This window comes from Haemaphysalis longicornis, unplaced genomic scaffold (genome assembly GCF_048455015.1).
Source record: "Haemaphysalis longicornis isolate Haplotype H1 unplaced genomic scaffold, Haemaphysalis longicornis Haplotype H1 scaffold_4, whole genome shotgun sequence".
Lineage (NCBI taxonomy): Eukaryota > Metazoa > Arthropoda > Arachnida > Ixodida > Ixodidae > Haemaphysalis > Haemaphysalis longicornis.
Window position 1 is genome coordinate 85,556,693 of NW_027526361.1, and position 22,848 is coordinate 85,579,540.

The 22,848-nt window shown below is 47.4% G+C and overlaps 1 protein-coding gene across 1 annotated transcript in view; it reads right to left on the reverse strand.

The window, feature by feature from the left end:
* The window catches only part of Tfiiebeta (transcription factor IIEbeta), a 26,574-nt gene extending 19,063 nt beyond the window's left edge, over positions 1-7,511 (reverse strand). Inside the window, exons 1-4 of the mRNA XM_077707100.1 lie at positions 7,333-7,511; positions 7,049-7,207; positions 6,805-6,884; positions 5,059-5,166 (exon numbers count right to left, since the gene is read on the reverse strand). Coding sequence (XP_077563226.1) covers positions 5,059-5,166; positions 6,805-6,884; positions 7,049-7,199 — 339 coding nt within the window. The 5' untranslated portion in view covers positions 7,200-7,207; positions 7,333-7,511. The remainder of the gene's footprint in view (positions 1-5,058; positions 5,167-6,804; positions 6,885-7,048; positions 7,208-7,332) is intronic.
* Positions 7,512-22,848: the final 15,337 nt, after the last annotated feature.

Here is a 22,848-nt window from a genome sequence, read left to right on the forward strand (position 1 = left end):
CTCTTCCTCAACAGCACGCCACCATGTTTTGCCAGTCTCCGTCAGCTGGAAATTGCTGCTCTTGCCTGTATATATCAAAAAGTTGATTTGACTTCATCATAGTGTTTTACGCGCTGACGCAACCCAGGCGATGAGGCGCGCCGTAGTCGAGGGCTCCGGTTAATTTCGACCACCTGGGGATCTGTAACGCGCGCTGAAATTTTAAACACACGTGCGTTTTTGCTTTTCGCTTCCATCAGAAAAGTGGCTGCTGCGGCTGGGACACAAACCTGCGCCCTTGGGACATATCAAAAGGTCACCAATCAATGCAATCAATGCTATCCCATACCTACAAGGAATATCGCATCGTGTAAAGAAAAATGCGGAGCGCGCCGGTGTGCACGTGGTCTTCAGCGCTCCCAACAAACCTGGAACTATGTGCCGCATTGCTAACCGCTGTGGACCTAGGCCTCCTGTCTGCACCAAGAAGCATGCCACGATGTTTGTGGAGAGTACAAAAACGTAGTGTATAAAGTCCCTTGAAGTGCGGCTGTGCAATCACATGCAATGCAATCACATGCAATCAATGATTTTCTACAGACCAAGAACCTCACAAGAACTGGTCAGCCAATCTGGTGTACTCCTTGCGCATGGAATGCCTCCCAAAAACCAAAGCTCTGTAAGTGGCATCGGTTTGAAAGCACGGTGTCCAGAGGGTGTCTTGCAAAATAAAAATATTCCACCGACAACACGCTTCGGCTGCTTTGTTACGAATGTTTTTCTGTGACAGCCGCAGTAAAAACTACAATGAAGTTCCATTATTTTACCCTTTTATTTTTCATAATTACATTGATTTGAAAGGTAAGAAGTCAAAATACATTCAACAGAAGGAAAACTAGCTATTCAAATGTGACAGAATGTCCATCAGACCATAAGGGCACCCGTGGAATGCAGGGCGAACTTGCGTCTTCCAAGGCAACCTGAAATTCTGCCTAGAGATTCCACGAAAACGCAGCTGTTTTTAGCCAGGTAGAAAGATCTGAGACCCCCCCGAGAGGAGGGCTTACGTCCTAGTCCTGATGAATGCCCAGGGCACTCCACTCATTGTACACTTAAACATGCAAGAATGAATGAATGAAACTTTATTAACGATACGGGGGGGGGGCTTGGTAGCCTAGTTGGGAAAGAGGGGAGAAGGGAAAGGGAGTGGGGCGGCCGTCAGAGTCGTCCGGTCAGGTCTGCCGCTCGCACGAACTCCCACAAAGAAAGGATCATGCTCGCGGCGTCCAAGTGAGGGGGCGGGGTTGTCCATTCTTCCAATGATGTAACGCCGGCGCCCTTGTGCCTGTTCCTCAGCGGCGAAAGGCCGGGGCAGTCCCACAGTAGGTGCCTTAACGTTGGAGAGGCACCGGTACTGCACGTGCAGCACGTCGCAGTGGCTGCCTGGTCGCCCTCCTCGTTCTGATCGGTGATGTCCACTTGTGGGTCACCGCCACGAGCTCTTTTGGATGCAGTGTGTGCTCGCCACTTGGCCAGAACATCTTCCGTAAGTGCAGCACCTGTCCTAGCCTTGTATATTAGCACTTCCGCACCGCGCGGAAGCCCGTTGGGAAGTGGGTGGGGATTGTGCGGCACCTTCGCCCTCAGTTCTCGTTTGGCTTGCACCTTCATCCGCTCGCGTTCCTCGTCCGGGTCAAAGAGCAGCGAAGCCTGAGGGTCTGTGTCAAGGGGGGACGAGCGGAAACGTAACAGCTCGCTCGCCGCGTCATGGGCGGCGCCGTTTCCGATGCTGCCCGCATGCCCCGGGACCCAGTCCACCCGCACCATCACGCCGTAGAGCTCGTGAAGGGTTGCGCAAGCGACTTTCACGTTGTGCGCCAAAGTGCCGGCTCTAGGTGTCTTCGTCAGATTTTTGAGGGCGTCCAAAGAGTCGGTAAAAATTGTGAAGGTTTGTCCTCGCACAGAAAGTGGGCTGGTCCTTGCACATTCAGTCAACTTCTCTAGTGCATAAAGGATGGCCTGCAGTTCAAGTGACCTCACAGGTTGCTCTTGGCAGTATTGAAACGCCTGCGCATCCCGCTGCTGTCCTCGGACGGCAGCGACCGCTCCCCGGAAGGTGTCTGGGTCCCAGGCGGCGTCCGTGAAGATGGCGTTGTCCTGGAAGTCAGCCCTCTCAGCAAGGGCGGTTCGTTGGGCCGTGTGATCCCCTTTCGTGCGACGGCGCGTGACTGGCTTCGTGACACGAACCTGGACGTCGTCCCAGGGAGCGATCGCGCGGAGCACTTCTATCTGTTCACCCAGCTGTTCCCCGTCCAGCTCTAGGAGCAACTGGCCCGCTGGCGTGTAGAGACGGCGGCGATCGTGTCCTGCCTTGCGTTCTGCGATGATGTCTCTGAGCGGCGGGATGCGAGAGTAGCGGTGCAGCTCCTCGACCCGGGCATGGCGGGGCAGGCCCGTTATCACCCGAAGACACTCCCGGTGTAGTATTTCCAGCTTGTCGTATTGCGATTTTGTCAGGTCAAAACACACAGCTCCGTAGCAAGCTTTGGACGTTAGTATTGCCATTGTGAGGGTACGAGCTGTGCGTGTGCTGGCTCCTCCGGATTTGTGGGCTATGCGTCTTACAAGATGCAGAAGCTGTTTCCACTTAGGCTCTAGCTGCCGTAGCCACGTTGCCGCACCTCCGCTTTCATGTATGCATGAATGCATAAAACCATGCAAGAATAAAACCAAGACAATGCAGACATCAGACTTGCACATTCTATCTTGTCCAGTGCCCTTGGGTTGTGTCTGCTCTTCCTTTTGGAATTGTCTACAACTATCACTGATATGGCCAATAATTAAACATAACAAAGAGAACAACACAAGCTTTGCAGCAGCCTGCAAGCGTACACAGCTGTACAGTAAACACAAACACAGCCTCCCAACTCCCAGTGCCCTGAGAATTAAGTGAGGCACACACGTATATCGCTACTGCTTTAAGGCCAACTGCACTCAAAATTTCGACCTCTTGAAAACCTTATTTTCGTATAGTATGCCTAAAATGACTCCAAGACACAAAATATGACAGCTCAAATACGTGTATCTACGGCGCAAACGGCCGTCAAGAATTGGCGATTTAGAAACAGAAACTGAGAAGAGTGCGGCCATTACAAGTGATGCTGCAGCTAGCCCAGCCAGCAAAAGAGTGGCCGTAAGCAGCCGTCCTGCTGGAGGGTACCTGCGTGCAACGTTTCCCCCTCGCAGCAGCCCTAGGAGACAAGCGCCTATCGGAGCTCGACCGGTTGTCATGGCTGGCTGAGGGAAAACACAGTTAGCCGGCCGCATTGTCACTTCTGCTTTATTGCTGTTTGCAAGTTTCACCGGCAAATGCAGTGTTGCCTGCGACAGAGCTATTTTGAACATTTATAACTTATTAACAACACATTTCACAGGGCTACCAGTTATGTCAAAGTCAGCTTGGCGACACGTACTGTACGTTCATAGCAAATTCGGCCGAGGTGAAATTGGAGTGCAGTTGGCCTTTAACAGTCACGGCGCCATGCATTTCTGACAGTGCAGAGGAGATGGAGGAAGAACATCACCACTGCAAGGGTTGTTTTGCTATTCTGTCGCTTGCATCCGTACCCGGTGAATGTTAGTGTGAAATGTATAAAAAAATATGCCGAGCAAGCACGCCTTTGCTTCAACTGAAAGTCACACTGTCCTAGTCGGTGTGCAGACCCCGTGTCAGTGTTTTTGCACTCTCTTGGGAACATACGGCCTCTCTTTTTTGCCTGCTCAGAGCATTTCCGAGCAGCTACAAGAAGCCGAGAGCTGCTCCTGCCATAGACGTTCTACGGGCAAATAAAATACGGGCTGCTTGGAGCTGCTCAGAACTGCTCTGGGCAGGCAAAAAAAGACAGACCAATAATCAAGTGTTCCTGCTGGCTACGGCTGCAGTGTGGGGTATGGTAAAAGAGTGGCCACACTAATTAGCACGCAGATACACACCAGGCTTTCAGTACTACACTCCGATTCCACACATTCAGTGCAACTACACCACAGGCTTTAGTTCAGAGCTAATTCACCGATGAAGCTTAGACAAGCCACTATTATCAGGGAGACAACGCTCTTAGCCTACATGAAATCACCACAATGCAAGGACACTCTGCAGAGCTTGAAAGGCCTCCCGTGGACTGCAAACCCTAGTACAAAATATCCCCCACGGACTGGCTGCAAGATTTGGTTCCACTGAGCTAGAACATGTGCACACAAATGCATTTCAGAACCAGCACTGCATTAAACTTGGAACTACTTTAAATTAGTTCAAATTACTACAAGTTTATTGGAATTACATTCCCAGTTAGCGTTGGAGAGGAGGGGGAGTAGGGTGATGGCGATGACGGTGTCTGTATGTGTGTTGCGTCTTTTACCCTAATGGCAGCTGTTGTGATGCGTTTGAGCACAAATGTGGTAAAAGGCCAGAAAGTCAACCAGGCCACTGATACCAGGATTACAGTACAGTCAAAGCTTCTTAAAACAAACATTTATATAGCAAGTTATCGGCTATAGCGAACTAAATACGAACTTTGGTTGGTCGCGCTTTCTTTCAATGACACTTATTCTTTTATAACGAAACTGATAACATCCTTCATCAAATAAACAAGGATGAAGGCATGTTTTGTCAAGTTAATTATGTTCTGTTGTGATTTCACGTACTCGTGTTCCGTTTCATTCAGCGCTCGAAATGCAACAAGGAGAAAGGTAAGGGTCACCTTGTTTATAGTGGGTTCGAAGTATGTATGTATTTATTGTACTTAGGAAAAGGAAAAGCCACCAACAGGCGTAATTTGTCTCGCCTAGGGGGCGGACACCGGAACGCCAAAAATGCATTCTTGTATCAAGCATTTTTGCACGAGCCAGATTGTCGATTTGTTAGAGCAATGTTTTCCTCTAATCTTACAATGAATACCGGATATAACGAGCTAATTTGCTGTCCCGATAATACTTCGTTATATTGAGGTTCGACTATATCTAAAATACAATCACCAAGGCATTGGCTTGCACGGCTGCTTTTATAAAAGGCAATGTGCGTACCTCTGTTGACAGCCAATGCTTCTGACGTGCCCCGAGATCCAGCTGGTTTGTTTCATCCAGGATTTCCTCGAGCGACAATGGGTGTGTGTCTCCTTCCAGGTGCCTTTGCTAAGAGAATGGGAACGGACGATAAACGGAGTTTCAATGGGCAGCCTATATATAAAAATACGCATCAATTGTTATCGGAATAAAAGACATCAGAATAAAACAAAAAAGTTACTTTCAATCCAAAATGTTAGGGCAGAGCTGTTATACAATTTGGAAGAAATGCCAACAAAGAATCTCTAAAAGAAAAAAATCTTTTTTACTTTACGAGCGGGGATACAATGAAAATGTGGAATTGAAGTCGCTGCCAGTCACTGCTGAGGCTAGCCTGTTACCAGAGGGTTTAGAGATGACCATGTGAACTGAAAAACAGTCTGTCACATAGACTTCATGTCATGACCCAGTTGCTTTTGCGCAATCTAAATACAAAATCTGGTGCATTACTGGCATTCTTTTGCATAAAAGTGCTAACATCTTTTTTCACAACTCCTTGTTTCCACCAGAAAAAAAAAATTAGTTATCTCGTATCTTGGACAAATACTCTATCCAGTATAAATACACTTTATGGAATACCAAAAGGGCTGTCCAAATTACCATTTCACAGATATGAATTTAGTTTTATTTCGTGACAAGTACTACAAAACCATGTTATCGAAGGTTTGACAGAAGCTCGTCTGGTCAGTAAAGGTCGATAAAATAGAATGAAAACACTGACCAAAATATTTTACTAAGCAAAAGGCATTTCGGCTCCCAATGAAAGCCTTGTTCACAGTGGCTGTAAAAGAGAATAAAAATATAGCAAACAAGGCTTCTTTGACGGTATCTTGCTTAACTAAAATACTTCAGATGGTTATTACAAAACCATGTTGATGAACCATTACAATACAACATCAGAAAATGTAACGATGCCCTTAAATGCATTTCCAAACATAGCTCAGCTAATTTTAGCAACATGCCCAAAACCATTTGTCATTTCGAGCTCTGAGCAAGCCCACAAACACAAGCAAACCTCAGTAAACAGTGATGTGCTATCTTCTTTCCTTTTACGTACACAAACTTAACTTAACATCTTGCAACTTAGAAGTTGTAAGCTTGGCCTTTGTGCTTTTCACTTTTGTCTTTATTCGTGACGTAGTTCTGCTTTCCCAACTGCAGCTCTGCTTCATTTCACTTTTTTTTGTAGAGGTTGCACATTTCATAAGCCAGTGAGTTCACTGTTGTTTTTCTTGTACGCTGCTATTTGTTTGTTGCATTTCTGGTCCCTCTGTGCACTTTCATGTCCAGAGTGAACACGTTATCAATATGACCGAATGTTGGCTATGGTTGCTTGCCTTGCATTCACAGCCATGGACTCTGTCAACCGGATTTGGTGGCTTTCCTCCCGTGGTCATCAACACTACTGCTGTTGAACTCAATTGAAAATTCGAAAAAAATATCTCAAGGCAGTAATTCTCATGGCTGCCGCAACAAGAGACACCTGTCATTATTGGCGGGTTTGTCTTGTTCCTTCCTCCGACCAGTCCATTCTGTCTAATGCACCTCAGAAAACAGTGTTGATCTTTTCATCTGTGCCTTGTAGCGGAACTACAGGCGATCTCGGGCAAGCGCACATTGGCGCCCTAGTTGGCACAGCGCGTTGGTGCCTCAACAACAGCAACAGGAGGCCGGGTAGCTTACCGGAAGAACAGCCAGCTTCCTTACCTTCATGTGCTTCACAATTTTCGCTAAAACGCTGAAGTTGTATTGTGAGCCTCCAGACGATGCCTTGTAGTTGTAAGTCTCTGAGAGGGAAGATGAAAATAAAAGGAAGCAAATGCTGAGCAACTTCCTGCAGCAAAGAATCGTCGCAAAGTAATTTACAGAGGCAGTTAGAGATCTATAAGAGTGGCCTTCATCCTTCAGCACGCTTAGATAGGCTAACTATGAATGAATGATATTAATTTACCTTTTGGCTTCGGTGGCTTGACCTTTTTCTTCGGCTGTGACGATGAGGTTCCTGACGAAGAATCGCGATCGCGTTTTCGGGCCTCGACCACAGGAGTGGCCATCGCCCTTTTCTTGAACGCATCTCTTTCTCTGAGTAAGGCTGGGTCCATTTCGAGTTCTGCAGAAACAAGAGCGTAACGGTTAGTGGCAAAAAGCATCAACGCGAGTGGCAGAGGATGGAAACGCTGTTCCCACGTCCAAGCTCCGTCAAGACCTGCTAAGCCAAGATTTATGCATACTTACGTGGCTAACTGCAGCTTGAGAGAAGCAGCCTCTTGTCCGGTACCTCTTTGAATAGCCGCGAAATAGGGACGATGCGTTCTGACTTTCTACAGCCTGATAAATTTCAAAACAAATACCCTTGCAGATCTGTTTCCAACGAGTGGCCCGGAAGCCATCCTTTGAGTGGATATGGATTGGATAGCGGTTGGCTGTAAACGGGAACTTTCGGGGCTGTCCCTATCCGCTATCCGCACGCCTAGCGCGGTTAACTTTCAAAACTGTCCGCACGCCTCGCGCGGATAACTTTTAAAATTGTCCGCACGCCTTGCACGCCTCGAGCTCGTTTGCGGCGCTGAGTGCCCAGTCTCTCTCTCTCTCTCTCTCTCTCTCTCTCTCTCTCTCTCTCTCTCTCTCTCTCTTATGCCTTGCGTTGTCTGTAGCGTGCGTGTCTCGCATGCGTAGTAGTTTGCCTGTGTGTGTGCTAGCCTGCTAGGTGAAGTACGTATATGAACTTTTCTTTTTGCAGTGCAGTGTGCCGAGTGGGCTTGGGGAGACTAGCAGCTGTGTTCTGCATCAGCTAGTAATAAATTTTCCTTCAACTGTGTAGTGTTCTGAATCATGACGGAAAACTTTGGGATGGCGTGTTGTTAACCATTTGGAGCGTACGTGCTCGCTGGCTTTATCCACTCACAAAAGCATTCAATTATTATAAACCAGATAAATAGAAGCGTATGCACATGCGAGAAAGTGTGTTGTATCTTGCACTGGTGCACCGAAAGGAGTTTTTTGTTCAGCGTCTTTAATTACTTCTACTGTTATCTGAAAATTTCGTTGCCGAAAATAAGCGGGGCAATTATATTTTTTTTTTTACTCAGCAATTACTCTCAAAGCTTATTGCAAGTTACTTTTTTGGGTTGACGTTGTGGATTGTGTGCTTTTTCCTAATGCTACAGTGAATGAGTAAAAGGAGCAAGGCCTGTGGTTCTGCCTTGAATGCAAGCTTAAAGATGACAGGACCATCAAGACGATAGGCTGTGACCTTTGTATGGAGTGGTACCACTGGTGAGTCTAAAGTTTGTCTAAATTGTTGTTTAGTGCCGGCTTGAGCACTAACGTTAGGGGCCCGCCTTAATTGTGTTTCATGGTTGTTTCTTTTAGTTTCCATGTCTTTTGCATCTTAAAATTCTTTTCACTTATAACATGAGGCACATAGATGCTTCTCATGTTAATTGAAAGGGTAAGTCTCGTGCCCCGCGCGGGGTACGAGATCTAGCCCCCTCGCGGTGGCTCCTGCCCCGCAGAAGTGACGTCAAACTAAACTAGTCACGTGACTTCCTGTGACGTCATAATTTTTTTTTTTTTTTGCACATTTGAAGACGTTTTTGACGGCGTGTGTGCGCCATGTGGGATTCCGGCCTTGTCTCCAACCGCAAGCCTGCGCAACGTTACGTCCTTATCCTCCCTGTTCTGTGTTATCGCCTTGCACAGCGGCTGCCTCGCGGCGCTTTTTTCTTGTTCGGAGGGTTGTTTGAAATGATTTATTGAGTATTTTTCGTGAACTTGCTGCTGCTAGTCTTGGTAAGCCTAACGCATCCTATTTTGGCAAGCTGCTTCGCCCTGCTTTTTTCCGTGCTCCTTTTGTTGCCGTTAAATATGTTGCTAGCTTCATATTGTCTTGGAGTTCGCGTGCCATCGGCTTTATGCTCCTGCATTCGTTGTCTACTTGTTCCGATCGCTACTTGCATTCCAAGCCTTGTATTTTGATTCTGGCGTAAAACGTGCGGATCAGTTTTCCAGCGCTTTGCGCCGTGGCTAACGAGGTAGCTGACTGATGACGTGATAGCGCGAGCGACGCAGTGTCAGCGGCGTCAGTGGCGTCAGTGTGCACGAATCAAGTATCGTCAGGTAACGCAGGGCATCGTCGAACGCAATCCGTCCTGGCATGTAGCCTGTTCTGCAATTTTTCTCGCGGGGTACTGCGAGAAACCTTACTACCCCGCGGAAACGATCCGTGCACGCTGCATGCAGGGAGCGCAGCTCCACTTTCGTGGGTGGCCTGGTGAATGGGAGAGCCCAGCAGCCGCCCGTCCATGGGCAGCATAGGTACTCAGCTATCGCTGAACCAACCGCCCACTGGCTGGCTTCTTGTGCAAGGAGGCTCAAGCTCCAAATGTGCAAGTTCGGGAGAAGTCGAGCCGATAAGATCGCCGTTTGTGCCAAGCTTGACACTTGTGTTAAATAGTGCTTTCAAGTTTGGTGTGCTCAAGGTAAACAAGTGACTTGTTGTTCATCTATGTTTTTCGAATTTGTTCCTTCGAATAATACTATTGTGCTTTCATGATATGCAAGACTTCAAATGAGCTGCGAATTCTAAGCAATCTCTAGGCAGCTATTATTGAATGCACAGGAAACAATGTTTTGTCTACCTTGAAATTTTCTACATAGGGTACGTGGAACTGCCAGCTAGCAAGTTTAATGAAAGGTTTTTATCTGCTCAATTATAGTAAAGAGGTAGCAAGGGATAGATAGGATAGCCCTCCCTCCTTACCAGCTGATCGTCTGGCCGCGTCTCATAACTTCGTTCACAATTACCGCATGGATTTTATTTCCCTAACCTTTGCCCCAGTGCCTTCTGCCTTCTTCAACCCGGTTAGCCAACAAAACGTCATCCTGCATCTGTTCTGATTATGTATTTTGGTACGCTAGTTTTTTGTTTACTCGTGTTTGGCTTGGAAGTCAACATAACCAACAACAATACTTTCATGCCCACTCAGTTGGATGGCCAGTAATGGTGAGAGCTTCTCTCGAAGGCTTACAGTGGATTCACGAATTCTGATTGACTGTGACATCAATGTACCCATCCGGAGCACCCTGTGGAATTCAACTTGACGTAAATACTTGTGTTCACAGCTGGTCTGCTCTGTTTTGGGGAGGGGGTGAACAGTAAAAGTTTCTAATTGCAAGGAGATATTTCATGTTCTTTTGCTTTTTGACTCTGTGCTGTGTAAAAAACTGTTTCGGCTAATTGCTTAAGTGACTCTGCTTAGTCCTAAGGGCCATAATACAGTGTCCCATATTTTGTTTGCAACGATGCATACCCAGCAGAGCCCAACTGCTAGAAAGCACATTCTCTGGTGGTGGTAATTAGCTTGAAAAAAAAAGGGGGGCACTGAAACTATTTTTTAAGCTAACAAGCCTAAAAAACAATTTATGGAACACATCTACGAGGAAATGGCTCTTGTACAGCTTGACATTACCCTCTCCCGAGAGTACTTAATACCTTGTGCAGGAACTGGAGCCAAGGACACCTATGTGGACGTGAATGTCTTTATTGTTGTTTGTGAATATTGCAGTACAGCTGAAAGCTGTAAGTATCCTGGAAGGCTTCAACAATAAAATGACTCCAATGAACGTACTTCTGCTTTGGTGTCAACGGGCAGCATGTGAGCATTGATAAGTGCTTCGCTGTTGACATTTTTGTTACACAAAAACAGGCTTGATCAGGCACTGTAGCAAGTCCATGAAAAAACACTGGAAAGAAACTGGACAAAAAAGCTGCGAACACATGGACACTGTTCATCACAGCACCTTTCCTTGTACTTCAGTACTGTTATTGTCGCTGTATTTTTCCCCAAAATATAAATCAACTCTCCCAGATTCACACCTTCAGACAGAAAGCAAACATGGTGTTTGTCAATGACAAGTGATTCTACCAAGCTTCCGTGGCTGTGAAAAAAGTCAGTAGCTCTACTTTCTCTGCACGGTCTGTGGTGTGAAGTTCCTTTTCCAAATAAAACGCAAGGGTTTCTTGGCACAATACACAGAAAAAGTGCCAAAAAAGCAAGTGATGCCTTCTAGCACTACACTACAGTCCTGCAGGAAAGCCAAACAACCAAGTGATCTTTTTGCTTGAGTGCAAAGCTCTGCAGAGAAGCCAAGAAAGATTCCTTTTTTTGTTGACACCAGTCTAGCTGGCCAGTATCTCGCTGGCAAGTGGGCATTTGTTTAGTGACCACTGCTTAGGGGCACAGTAGGCAGGCTGTTGCAGAGGCTACGAAGAAAAAATACAAGGTTTGTTCATTAAAAAGACTTCTTTGCCCAAAAAACGAATGACATCAATTTTATTGTAAACTTCAAACAAATAGGATAGTACAGAAAATGTGCAGAGCAGTGGAAGTTCCATACACACTTTCCAGCTATTTCTCTATGACATCACAGAATCTTGTTTGTGCAATTGACAGCCACCAACCTAACCCACCACAAAAAAAGCACAACTGGGCAATTTCAGTGGGGCCTCCATTCCGTTTGATCGTATCACTTCAGTGCTAACGTAAAGTTAACACACAGATAACTGCATTTACAGTGCACGTCCATATGACGTCACTCGTGCCCATATTACATCAATGCAGTTTGAAATTGGGATGTTTTTCACCATTTCTTTTGGTTAAACTCGCACCATTACAGCCTTGACCTTTGCCTATCAATTACATTTGCAGTGTGCTCGCTGCTCATACCCATGGACACAAACCATCCGCTGAGGTTTTCACGTTCCAGGCACATCTTCAGATTCTCTTTGACGTTGACTATTGAGCCTGCGTAGAACCCATGGGTTTTCATATGCTGGAGACATGATGGTCGGCCAAGTGTATACCCTTCCTGTTACCGTCTGTACAGCTTCTTCTCTGACCCTATCGGCTGGGTGTCCTGAATTAAGTCCCTTTGCATGAGGGGAATCGGTAAAATCTGGCCAACATAGCCACATATACAGAGACGTGAAGGTTATGCCAATGCAGCAGCTATGGCATGAAGCGCATAGCTAGTGTACCTTTTGGAGGACCCAGTTTCTAATTTGTCGTAGCATCATGTGTGTGCCAATGTGAGGAGCTGAATGCATGATGGAAACTACCCAGCCACAATCTAGGCCACGGGATACGAGACTGCCAATGTTCTCACTATTTCACTTCCTTTGTATCGCAGATGTATTTCTGCTACATTATACTGTAGTGAAATGGCTCACCACTACAGCTGCAATAATTTCTTCTGAAAAATCTTTTCAAGCGCTGAATACCATGCATTTATGATGCAAGAAGCTCATGATCACCAGACTTTTCCGCGCACAAAACGTATTTCGGGTAAACAATTTTAAGCCACAATTCAATCCACTCGAAAATATATACAAAAAACGCGACAAACTGCCGATTTTCGGGTCTTTTTTGCTAATCTCCTTAAAGGGGAAACTACTGTGCTGGGTTGTACGCGGTACATGTGTGGGAACACCAATGATTACCTTTTCTAGCTATCCGTGGTTTGCACTTGTAATGCGCACGTGCGACCAGTCAAATATCAGTGGCCGCGTCTAGCCTACGTCCTGAGCACTGTAAGTTCCGCGCTGCTGTCATTTTGAAAACACACCGCGATTTCAGGCCACCCATTCAGGCATTCTGAACTTGCCGTGGTGCAAACTGTTGATAGCAGATGCCGCCGCGCGGACATGCCGCAGCAGGCTCACACAATCACGCTCGGACGGTGTCTTTTCTTGCGTGGGACGTGGGTTTTTCGAACGGGGCCCACTCGGCTGCGCGATGTCGTAGATCTAACGCAGGTACCACGGGTACCATCGGCATACAGCAGGCGGTCACAGGTCAGCATTACTCGAGAGCGGATTTCGCTACCGTGTGGAAAGGCTGGCTTGGTCCCCGCATACGGCAACGTTCTCGCACATTCTGATAGTGCTTCTAACTCTATCAACTCTGCTTCATCTACGTTGCTGATCCAAGAAATTCAGGCATTCAGGACTTTCGGCACTTTCGGATACGCCATACCGCCAGCAGCGGCAGCATCGGCGGCTTCCGCAAGAACGAACAAAAAAAAAATTATTTTATAAAACTTCTAACATATGAGTGGCTTCCTAATGTTTTATTAAAATGTAAAAAAATGTGCTTTTTGTATTCTACTACGCAATATAATAGCAATTGCTGTTAATATGACGTCACTATGACGTATTTATGACGTCACGCGGGGCAGGAGCCGTTGCGAGGGGGCTAGATCTCGTGCCCCGCGCGGGGTTCCAGACGCTGCCTAATTGAAAACATAGGGTGTGGCTCCCTTTGACAAAAATGCCGGTGCAGAGAAAACTCGACGGAGAGAAGTACATAAATGACTTGTATTAAAAATTTATTGCAAAAATGAACTCTGTGCATGTACAAGCACGGCCTCCGCGATCGGCTGCCGGCGGCGCGCCGTTGCTCCGGCCGTCCCAATCGCCCGGAGAGAGCGTAAGTTGAAAAGGGGGCGTGGCCGCGCGTTTCGCCCGCACCGCGGCGCGCGGAGCCGATGGTTGAAATGAAAGCCGTGTGTGCTGCAGCGCTCCTCGAAATGGCGTTTCGTCAACTTTCGCTCTTCGTATCGCAGTAAAAAGAAAGCATACCTGATGTCATGGATGCAAAGCGACTCATGGAACATGATAATGCTTTCGTTTTAGCTAGGATTGCAGCTATACGACTTATTTAATATGTGCCGCATGACGCCCTCGACACACGGAAAATATTCGCTGCTACCAATGGAAAATTTCTGGCGCGTAAATAACGTTCAGTTCGCTTTATAAACTTACTAATCGCTTTATAACGTATAACGTATTTTATACAATCTGCATGGTCAATGCAGTTCAGTAGAGCGAAAGGCGCGATCGCGTCAAACCCACGATGGATGGCTGTGCTCTTATGTAGCCTTCGAATTATTGCCTGCTGGGTGGAAGCACCCGCCCTATTTTTAGGATTAACACGTTTAAGGAGTATTACGCTGAGCGATAGCATCAAGGAATGCGCCAATCTGTTTTACACATGCGCGTTAAGGAAGTTACGGTTTCAATTTCAGTCGCAACAAATAAAAAAAAAAACCTTGAAGGCAGATGCACCCCGATTTCATTGCATTCTTAACGTATTTCGGTTGCCACAGGCACGCCCAATTTTGCCTCTTTTGGATTGAATATCCAAGACATTTAAATTTCTAATTACTGATTTCGAAGCACATCTAAAAGTTAGAAACCAAATGTCTACTGAACGCTCGTCCAAGAGCTGTCTAGTTTTTGTTGAACGTCTATTTACGAACTACACTGCCCTTATGTTCACAAATGTACGCTTTCAAGGCATCTGCATGCCTTGACAAACAGATTAGTTCACACATGAAGCACTTTGTGATACCGGGGCTTAGAAACCAGTCTTTTTCCGGAATGCACCCTAGTCCGTGACAGTTGCACCAACATTGGCAAGCAGTGGTCTCACAAACTTAGCCATATGGACAGAGTGGTTGTAGCGTATGTTCATCATTCCTTGCTGGGCACGTGAACAGAGGGCAACGTTTTATATGAGGCAAAATCTGTGCTTTGTACGCGCAAGCAGTACGCGCTTTATCAGTATTTAGGATATATAATAGCTGCAGCTGCTTTCAAAAAGGCCCGTTCTTCCTCTACGTCAATATCCTAGACTTGTCCGTATATACAAAAAAAAGCTGGCGACAACAGTGTTTGCAAAATCTTTTGAGTTTGACAGCACAACCTACATAAAACTCCTCATAGATTTTCTGCGTTGGGGGGGGGGGGGTAATTCAGAATGCCTGAGCTGCTTTCTTTGGATAGTGAAGGTGTGCGTTTTATTTAGAGAAACTGCATAAAGCATTATGAATTATACCATCGTAAACGGCGGCTAATTGTCTTAGCTGAGTTGCATGCCGCAAAAAACGAATGTAAATTAAAATCTTGTAGTAAATTAAAAAAAGCATGTTCGCAAGAATATAATTACTAGGCTGCATAACAGGTGTTCCCTGAACGAGGTAGCAAACGAAAATATACAAATTTTCAATTTCTAACAATAACTGGCAGAAATCAAACACGGCGCCCATATACAAATGCAATCACTGTTCTCGATTGTTATCCATAACCCACCCTATGCGGAAATAGAAATATAACGGCTGTTCCAACAAGGAAGCACCCGATAATTCTGTAGCCGAAAAGTTTTTGCACCCAAATTTCCGCGCGCCTGAATGTCCGCACCGAAACGTCCTGCACCGATCAAACGCAACAATCACAACGCGATTAACTTTTCGCCGTACAGTGACATATCTTGGTTTCAGTGCTATACCTTGAAGCTTCTGAGACAAGCGGACATCATGACCTGGTCGTTTGGTTGATCAGCTAAAAAAAAAATAAAGCTGCAACACAGTTACGCGAATTCCGGCAACGAAGACACGCAGCAACTGAGGCCCCGCAAAGCCGCCGAGAGGAGTCGGTGCGAGCTGCCGATGATGATGATGATCGTTGTGGCCAGAAACCCTTTGTATCGGGCGGACACCGAAATGTCCAAGCCAGGTGAAAAAGTTAACAAAATACATATAAAAAGAAAAAAAACCGGCTGAATGCCTAAAGTCATTGCACCGTCCCCACCAGCGAGAAAGCTAAAGGTGGCAGTTTTCCTTCAGTCTTGTGCATATGGTACACTGCATGCGTATGTACGTCCACTGCACTGTCACCATTCACTGCAGTTCACTCGTGTGTTCACTGCACCGTCACCACAGCCGCACCCAGCCGAACCGATCGCTGCCAGAGTTGCAGTCGCTCTTTCGTCGTGTGTACGTCCATGGCATTGTCGACGCCGTTCTCGAACCCTAGCGCCTGTTGTATAGTGGCGTTGACTCTGGCGGGTGGGCGCAGCTTGTGGCAGTGCAGCACCAGGTGCTCCATGCTTTCCTCGTGGTCGCCGCATGCCCTGCACTTTGCTGCTTGAACCTCTGGTGTGCTGTCGTAGTGCCGGCAGTACAGCAGCGTGCGTAGTGCCCCCGCACGGGCCTCGAAGAGGAGTGTGCTGCCGCTGCTGTTGTCGTAGACACGCATCCGGCCTATATCTTGCCTGTGGTTGCGGTACAGTTCCAGGGTAGACTTTTGGTGCATTGTGGTCTGCCAGTGAGCGCGTTCCTCTTCTTTCACCCTGGAGCGCACCTTCTCCGTGATCTTGTGCGGCGGGCCCACCTCGATCGGACTTGTAGTGAAGCCGAATTTTCGACGGAGGTGGTAGAGGCGGTTGCACCACTGTGTGCGAACACCCTTGAATGCCATGTAGCGGAAAAGTCGCTGCGCCCAGCATTCGTCGTTCATGACTCGGAGTCGCTCTTCGAATGCAATTTTGCTGGTGGCCTCGCGAGCCTCAAATGTTGACCATCCCAAGTCACCCTGTATGGCCTCCACAGCCACTCGGCCATGGCAGCCCAAGGCAAGGCGGCCCACCTCTCGCTGACCACGCTCGAGCCACCCCCGTGTTGGCGCCGACACACACACCACAGCGTTCGCAAAGGTGAGACATGGGACGTGCACAGGCTTCCACAGGTCACGGACCAACAGGTATCGGTTGCACCCCCATAAGCACCGTCTGCGCAGGATACAGCTGGCGCGTCTCGACCTTTCTTTCAGTAAAGCCTCGTGTGTAGCATACTTGTCGCCAGTGGTGTTGAAAGTGATGCCAAGGTAACAATAGCTGTGCATCGGTGGAACTTCTTCCCCGCCAGGCAGCAGCACAATGCGAGCTTTGTCCTCTGGGTCGGAGAAGCACAGGACCGCTGACTTGCGCGTGTTGAAGGCCAGTCCCAGTGTTGACAGATGCTCAGCCGAGGCGGTGACAAGTCCCTGTAGCTCAACCACACTTCCAGCGAGCAGGACAAGGTCATCGGCGAAGACCAGCCCCGGTAGTGTCCACATTTGCGGGAGTCCATCTTCAGAATAGGGCAGCGTGAAACCAAGTCCCGACGAAATAAGGGCTTTCTCTAGCCCCGCTACATACAGCATGTATAGCAGCGGGGAGAGCGGGCACCCCTGCTTCAGTCCCCGGTGTATTGCCACTGGCTCCGTGTGGACCTCTCCGAAGCATGCCACTGCCTTGTTGCTGGTGTATAAGCGCCGCAGAAGGTCAATCCATTTGGATGGCATAGCCAGGTCGCTCATGTGCTGCAGCATACGGCCGTGTGGGACATTGTCATATGCCTTAGTGACGTCGAGAAAGCATGTCACCAGGCCGCGGGATTCTTTCCGTGCAATGTCTATGCACTGGGAGAGTACAAACAGGTTGTCCTCCACCCGACGACCCCGTCTAAATCCATTTTGCAGCTCCGTCAGGTGACCACTTTGCTCCGCCCACGCGCTCATCCAGGCCTTAAAGGAGCCATGAAGAGAAAATACAACTTGGTTTAATTTGAAAGAAATATGATTCAGTATCTCACTCAGCTCCATTACAGCCACAAAAGATGTTTTTTAACGAAAAAAAAGCAAGAAGTATTTAAAAACATTCAAATATTGCGCCACAGTGACGTGTTATGAGCAAGAATGACGTCATACGGGCCAACAATAAAACATAATTATTAGTGCGTTAACTGCACGTTAGCATTCAAGTGATGCGGTCAAATGGAACTAGAGGCCCCATTACAGTCGTCCAGTCATGTGTCGTCGCGACAGGTCAGTTAGGCAGCCGCCAATCGCACAAACAAGGTTCCGTGACGTCATAGAAAAGTTGCGGGAAATTGGCTAGGGGGTCGCGACTGCTTCACACGTTTTCTTTAATATCTCCGTTATTTGTCCGAAGATTGCGATGATATTGGTATCATTGTTATCGGGACTAAGCAGTCTTTCTAATAAACCGAACTTGTATTTTGTCTTCATGGCTCCTTTAAGCACTTGGGCAAAAAGCCTATACAGTACGCTGGTGACTCTGAGTGGCCTGTGATCCCTGAGAAGGCTGCTGTCACCGCCTTTCTTTGGTATTAATGACACTTTTCCCAGTAGCCATGCCTCTGGGATGGGGTCGCCGTGGATTATGCCGGTGAGGATTGCTGCTAACCATCGGCCAACACCGCCACCTCGAGGCGCGTTGTGGAGTTAGCCAAATTACAGGTTTTTGCTGGGGGATGCGCCGAATGGGACGGCCGGAGCAACGGCGCGCCGCCGGCAGCCGATCGCGGAGGCCGTGGTACAAGGCACAAGACAACGACATAACACGTACGGGCCAAATGTGGCAAGAGCGCAAAACTATAAACGCAGCTGGTGTGCGGGATTTCCAGCTTTATATATAAAAAAACTTGGTTGATTTCTGTGTCATAGAAATCGGTAAAACACGAAAGGGAAATGTGCAGCGAAATCTACAGCTGAACATGGTTTTCGGGTTGGCGGCTGTCTATGGGTGTGATTGGCGAGCGACGTCCTGCTGGCGGGTTGCTTCGGCAAAGGTGCACTGGCGTCATTTACGTGAGGGATATGACTTCAGCGAAATCTTGGTGTATACCGGCGTAAAACACTTTCGCGTTAAAATATAAAACCCGAAAACGAGCAGGAATAAATGTTGCTTCCCCTGAAGAAGACCCTGTGTGCAGGGGTGCACCCTTTACAGGCGGTTTGCTCTGTTGCACTGACGTCATTTCCGTGATGAATATGACGTTGGTGAAATCTTTGTGTATCCGGAAATAAAACATTTTCGTGTTAAAAGGAGTGATGGACCGTTTTGCCGTGCTGCCCCATGTCATGAACGCATCTCAGAACAATTTGTGCGTGAGAGATAAGCAAACTCCACTTCCAAAAGTGGCACTCCCCATTTCGGTTAAAAAAAAAAGAAAATGCATTCATGCCTTCATAAATATGCTGCTAAAAATCCTAAAAAAAGAACCTCTGTTTTACCTAACAAAAGTATGAAACTTCACTGCCTACACAGGGAGGCTAAATTCGGAAGGGGGTGTCTGCAAACAAATGAACACGTCAGTTTTGAGACTCGAGTCACGCTTCCCGGGAACCTCAGAAAGCGGAGAATTTATGTCAGGGATGCGCCCCTCCCAATCATGGCCGCCGGGGTCTTGGGGAATGAAACCGGGGACCCTGGTTTTATTAAAACTAACATGAATAAGAAAGGTTGTGAATAACTTTCTTCTGCAAGTGGTTATGTGCCATTATATACTTATTGGCCTTGTAGCTACCAATGTCAATAAAAAAATGCAGTTCGTTTAGGCATGAATGTACAGGTGCCGTCAGAAGTAATTGGAGCAAGGGAGCTGTGGCCAAACCGCATAAGAGCGCCGTGTCGTTGCGCCGGCGGCAAACGGAAGGACGAGAACACGCATGCGCGCCTGCCGACGGCGGTAGCCCACCTATGCGTCTCAAACCACTTTTAACCTGGCTTCGAGCACTCTTCGCAGCATACTGGTTTCGGCGATGGCGCTGATAGCAGACATATATGACAACGTTTTTGCCACACTTGCAGTGCAGTCGAGCTGCCGGAGAAGCGGTGCTCTCACAGGGATCTGCACTGACAGCTTTTTAGATGCGACTGCATCTCATTCACCCGCCTTGTCCATGCAGCGTCGACGTTTTTGTCGTCCGCCACTCCCCCATTCTCCTCGCCGCGCGAGCTGTGCTCTCCGCCGCTCACCCCTTCTCCTCTCCGATGCCCCTCTCTCGTCCACACCCCTCCACCCATTCTCCTCGCCGCGCGAGCTGTGCTCTCCGCCGCTCACCCCCTCTCCTCTCCGATGCCCCTCTCTCGTCCACACCCCTCCCCCTACACTAAAAAAAATAATACTTAGCGGCGCCCGGTTTCGATCCCACGACCCTGTGGGCGGAACACGAGGTACATGGTGCTCTTCCCAGTGCGCCACAAAACCGAGACAGAATGAAATGCTACGAACGCGCCTTATATCCTTGACTCATTCATACTACGTCAAGAAGCTACTGATACAACGTATGGTGGGGCAATGATGAACACTTGCAATAAAAGAAAAGAAGCTCCCACTTACAGCAACAATGATGGAGTAAAGGTCGTTGCGACAGCGAAGCCCCAAGCATACCACTTAGAGAGATTGACCAAGATTGGCCAATAAAACATAATAATAATCATAAAACATAATAATCATACGCGTTCCCGACACGTTTCACGCGATTTCAGAATCAATCCAACGGAAAAACCAAGTGAACCCCACGATGCGTCGCATCTACACAGGGTTCCCCTCGCGGGGAGGTGGGCGCAATTTTTTTTCTTCAAATATTTTTAGGTATGTATGCTATCAGAGCCATCGCCGAGACCAGTATGCTGTGAAGAATGCTCGAAGCCAGATTAAAAGAAGTGGTTTGAGACGCATAGGTGGGTTATCGCCGTCGGCAGGCGCGCATGCGTGTTCTCGTCCTTCCGTTTGCCGCCGGTGCAACGACACGGCGCTCTTATGCGGTTTAACCACAGCTCCCGTGCTCCAATTACTTCTGACGACACCTGTACTCGGGAACTTGAGTACTGGTGAATGTAAGAGGGGGTGGGGGGGATGAGTATGTTTTCGAGTAACATGCAGTCAAAAAAGTTTGTTTTGTCCCTAAATGTTGCACGTATGCCCGCTTTACGCAAGCCTTCCACACACTTTGATTTTTCCGCAAAGCGTTAGCACTGTGCACGAAAAAGCAAACCTGATGATGCAACCACAAAGCTCTAAGGGGTATGTGTGGTTTGTAGCAAAACAAATTGCTTTCATGTCTGCCAGTACTGTATCCACACACAAAAAAGGAAAAAATAACATGCAAGGTCCTGTTAACTTGGGATGAAAGTGTTTCTGGCCCCTGAGCTGTGTTAATGAACCCCTCTGCATTCACCCACTTGATAACCGCTGCTATGATTCGGTAAGGAAAATGTAAAGTGTTCACTGCTTAAAATCTTTTTCTTGTGTTTTTTAACAGGCCTTCTGTACAGCAAGAAATCTGTTCCGGAAGGAGACTGGTTATGTGGCAGCTGCAAGTAGGAATGTGCAAATCCTTGTTGCAATAGATTTGCAACAAATTTGATCAGCATCTTAACGAAATAAAATTTTCGAGTACCAAAGGCTTCAGGAATCTGATTTCTTTTTTGCCAGCCCTGATAATCCCCAATCGAGGTGCTTCACATAGACCAACCTTTTTATGACTGCGCATCAAAAATTTGGGCAATATGTATACAGATGACCAACGTGTGTATTTCATTTAATTTCTTTTTTAAGATTCCATGACCGGTAATTTATTTATTTGTTTAAAAATATACGTAAACAGGGTGGCTAGGGTGCCTGAATGCCCGTTCACAATTGCGACAAAAGCAGCGTGATTTCTGTTGCTACGATAAAAATTGGTCGAGCCCAAAAGACAAAAGTGATTTCCGGGTGGCTGAAGAGACAGAAATAGCGTAGCTTCTATCGCTCCAGTCGGCCACGGCCACTGGATAAAAGGCGCACTGAGAGTTAATTTGCGTGCACTCTTATTCAGCGGCCGGCTACGTGGTGCTCAGCGGCTCTTGAGTAACGGCGCCAGGGTGTCGGAACGAGGAACCGAAAAACGAAAAGAAAAATATTTCGACAGAAGCGAAAACGAAGTGGGAGATTGCCATCGGTTCGCAAGCATAAAATCGCCTTTCGTCTCGCTGGCTGCCTCTCTTCTACGACAGGCTTTCCAACAACTTCCATACTCTCTTGTCTATTATCAGTTTTGAGCTCCCTGTGTGATCGCCGTGCGCATCTTGCTTCGATGCAAACGTCGCTTCGTTATTTATTTATTTATTTATTTATTTATTTATTTATTTATTTATTTATTTATTTATTTATTTATTTATTTATTTATTTATTCCTGCAACAGGCGATCTCCTGCAACAGGCGATCTACCGCCTCGCCGGAGACCCGCAACTGACCAAGTATGTTATCATGAAAACTAATAAGAATTCCAATAGCATTACTGTGACCACATGCGACTCTGTACATGCCGAGCGACTTCTACGATTACGCGTCATCCCTATTTCGTCCGAAATGCGTCTACGGGTGCATGTATATCAACTTCCTACCCGAGGCATTACACGCGGCGTCATATATAAGTGCGACCCAGGAGCCGATAACAATACGCTCATGCGCGCTCTTAAAGCTGATGGCGTCGCTATACTCGCTGCACGCCCCATGGGTCGTAATGGAACTGTGCTTATCCACTTCGCTTCTGACGTCGTTCCACGGTTTGTAACTTACCACGGTTTCTTACGCCGTGTGCAAATTTACCAGCCGAAGTCACTAATTTGCACACGTTGTCACAAACCAGGACATAAGGCGTGCAGCTGTCCTTCCCCAACTATTATCTGCAACGAATGTGGTAGATACCACGAGTTGAAGGACTCTCCAGGTCTGTGTCCTTATAAGGAACAGGCGCAGCACTGTGTGCATTGTAAAAAAGACGGACACCTCGCCACTAGCCCAGACTGTCCAGCTCGCACTCACTTCGTCGAAATGCTTAAAATACGCCAGCAAAAAAACCGCTTTCAAAACCATTACCAAAATGGCAACCGTCAACGGCGACTTACAGACCCCGGCGACTCGCCCTTACCCGTTGCATCGAAAGCTTCAGAGATAAACTATCTCAGTCAAGACTTCACGCCGCTCGAATCTGCCGTCAGCTACGAGGATGATCCCATAATTGCTGAACTACAACAAGCACGTCAAAAAGCCGAGATACAATTCGCTGAGGAGATGGCA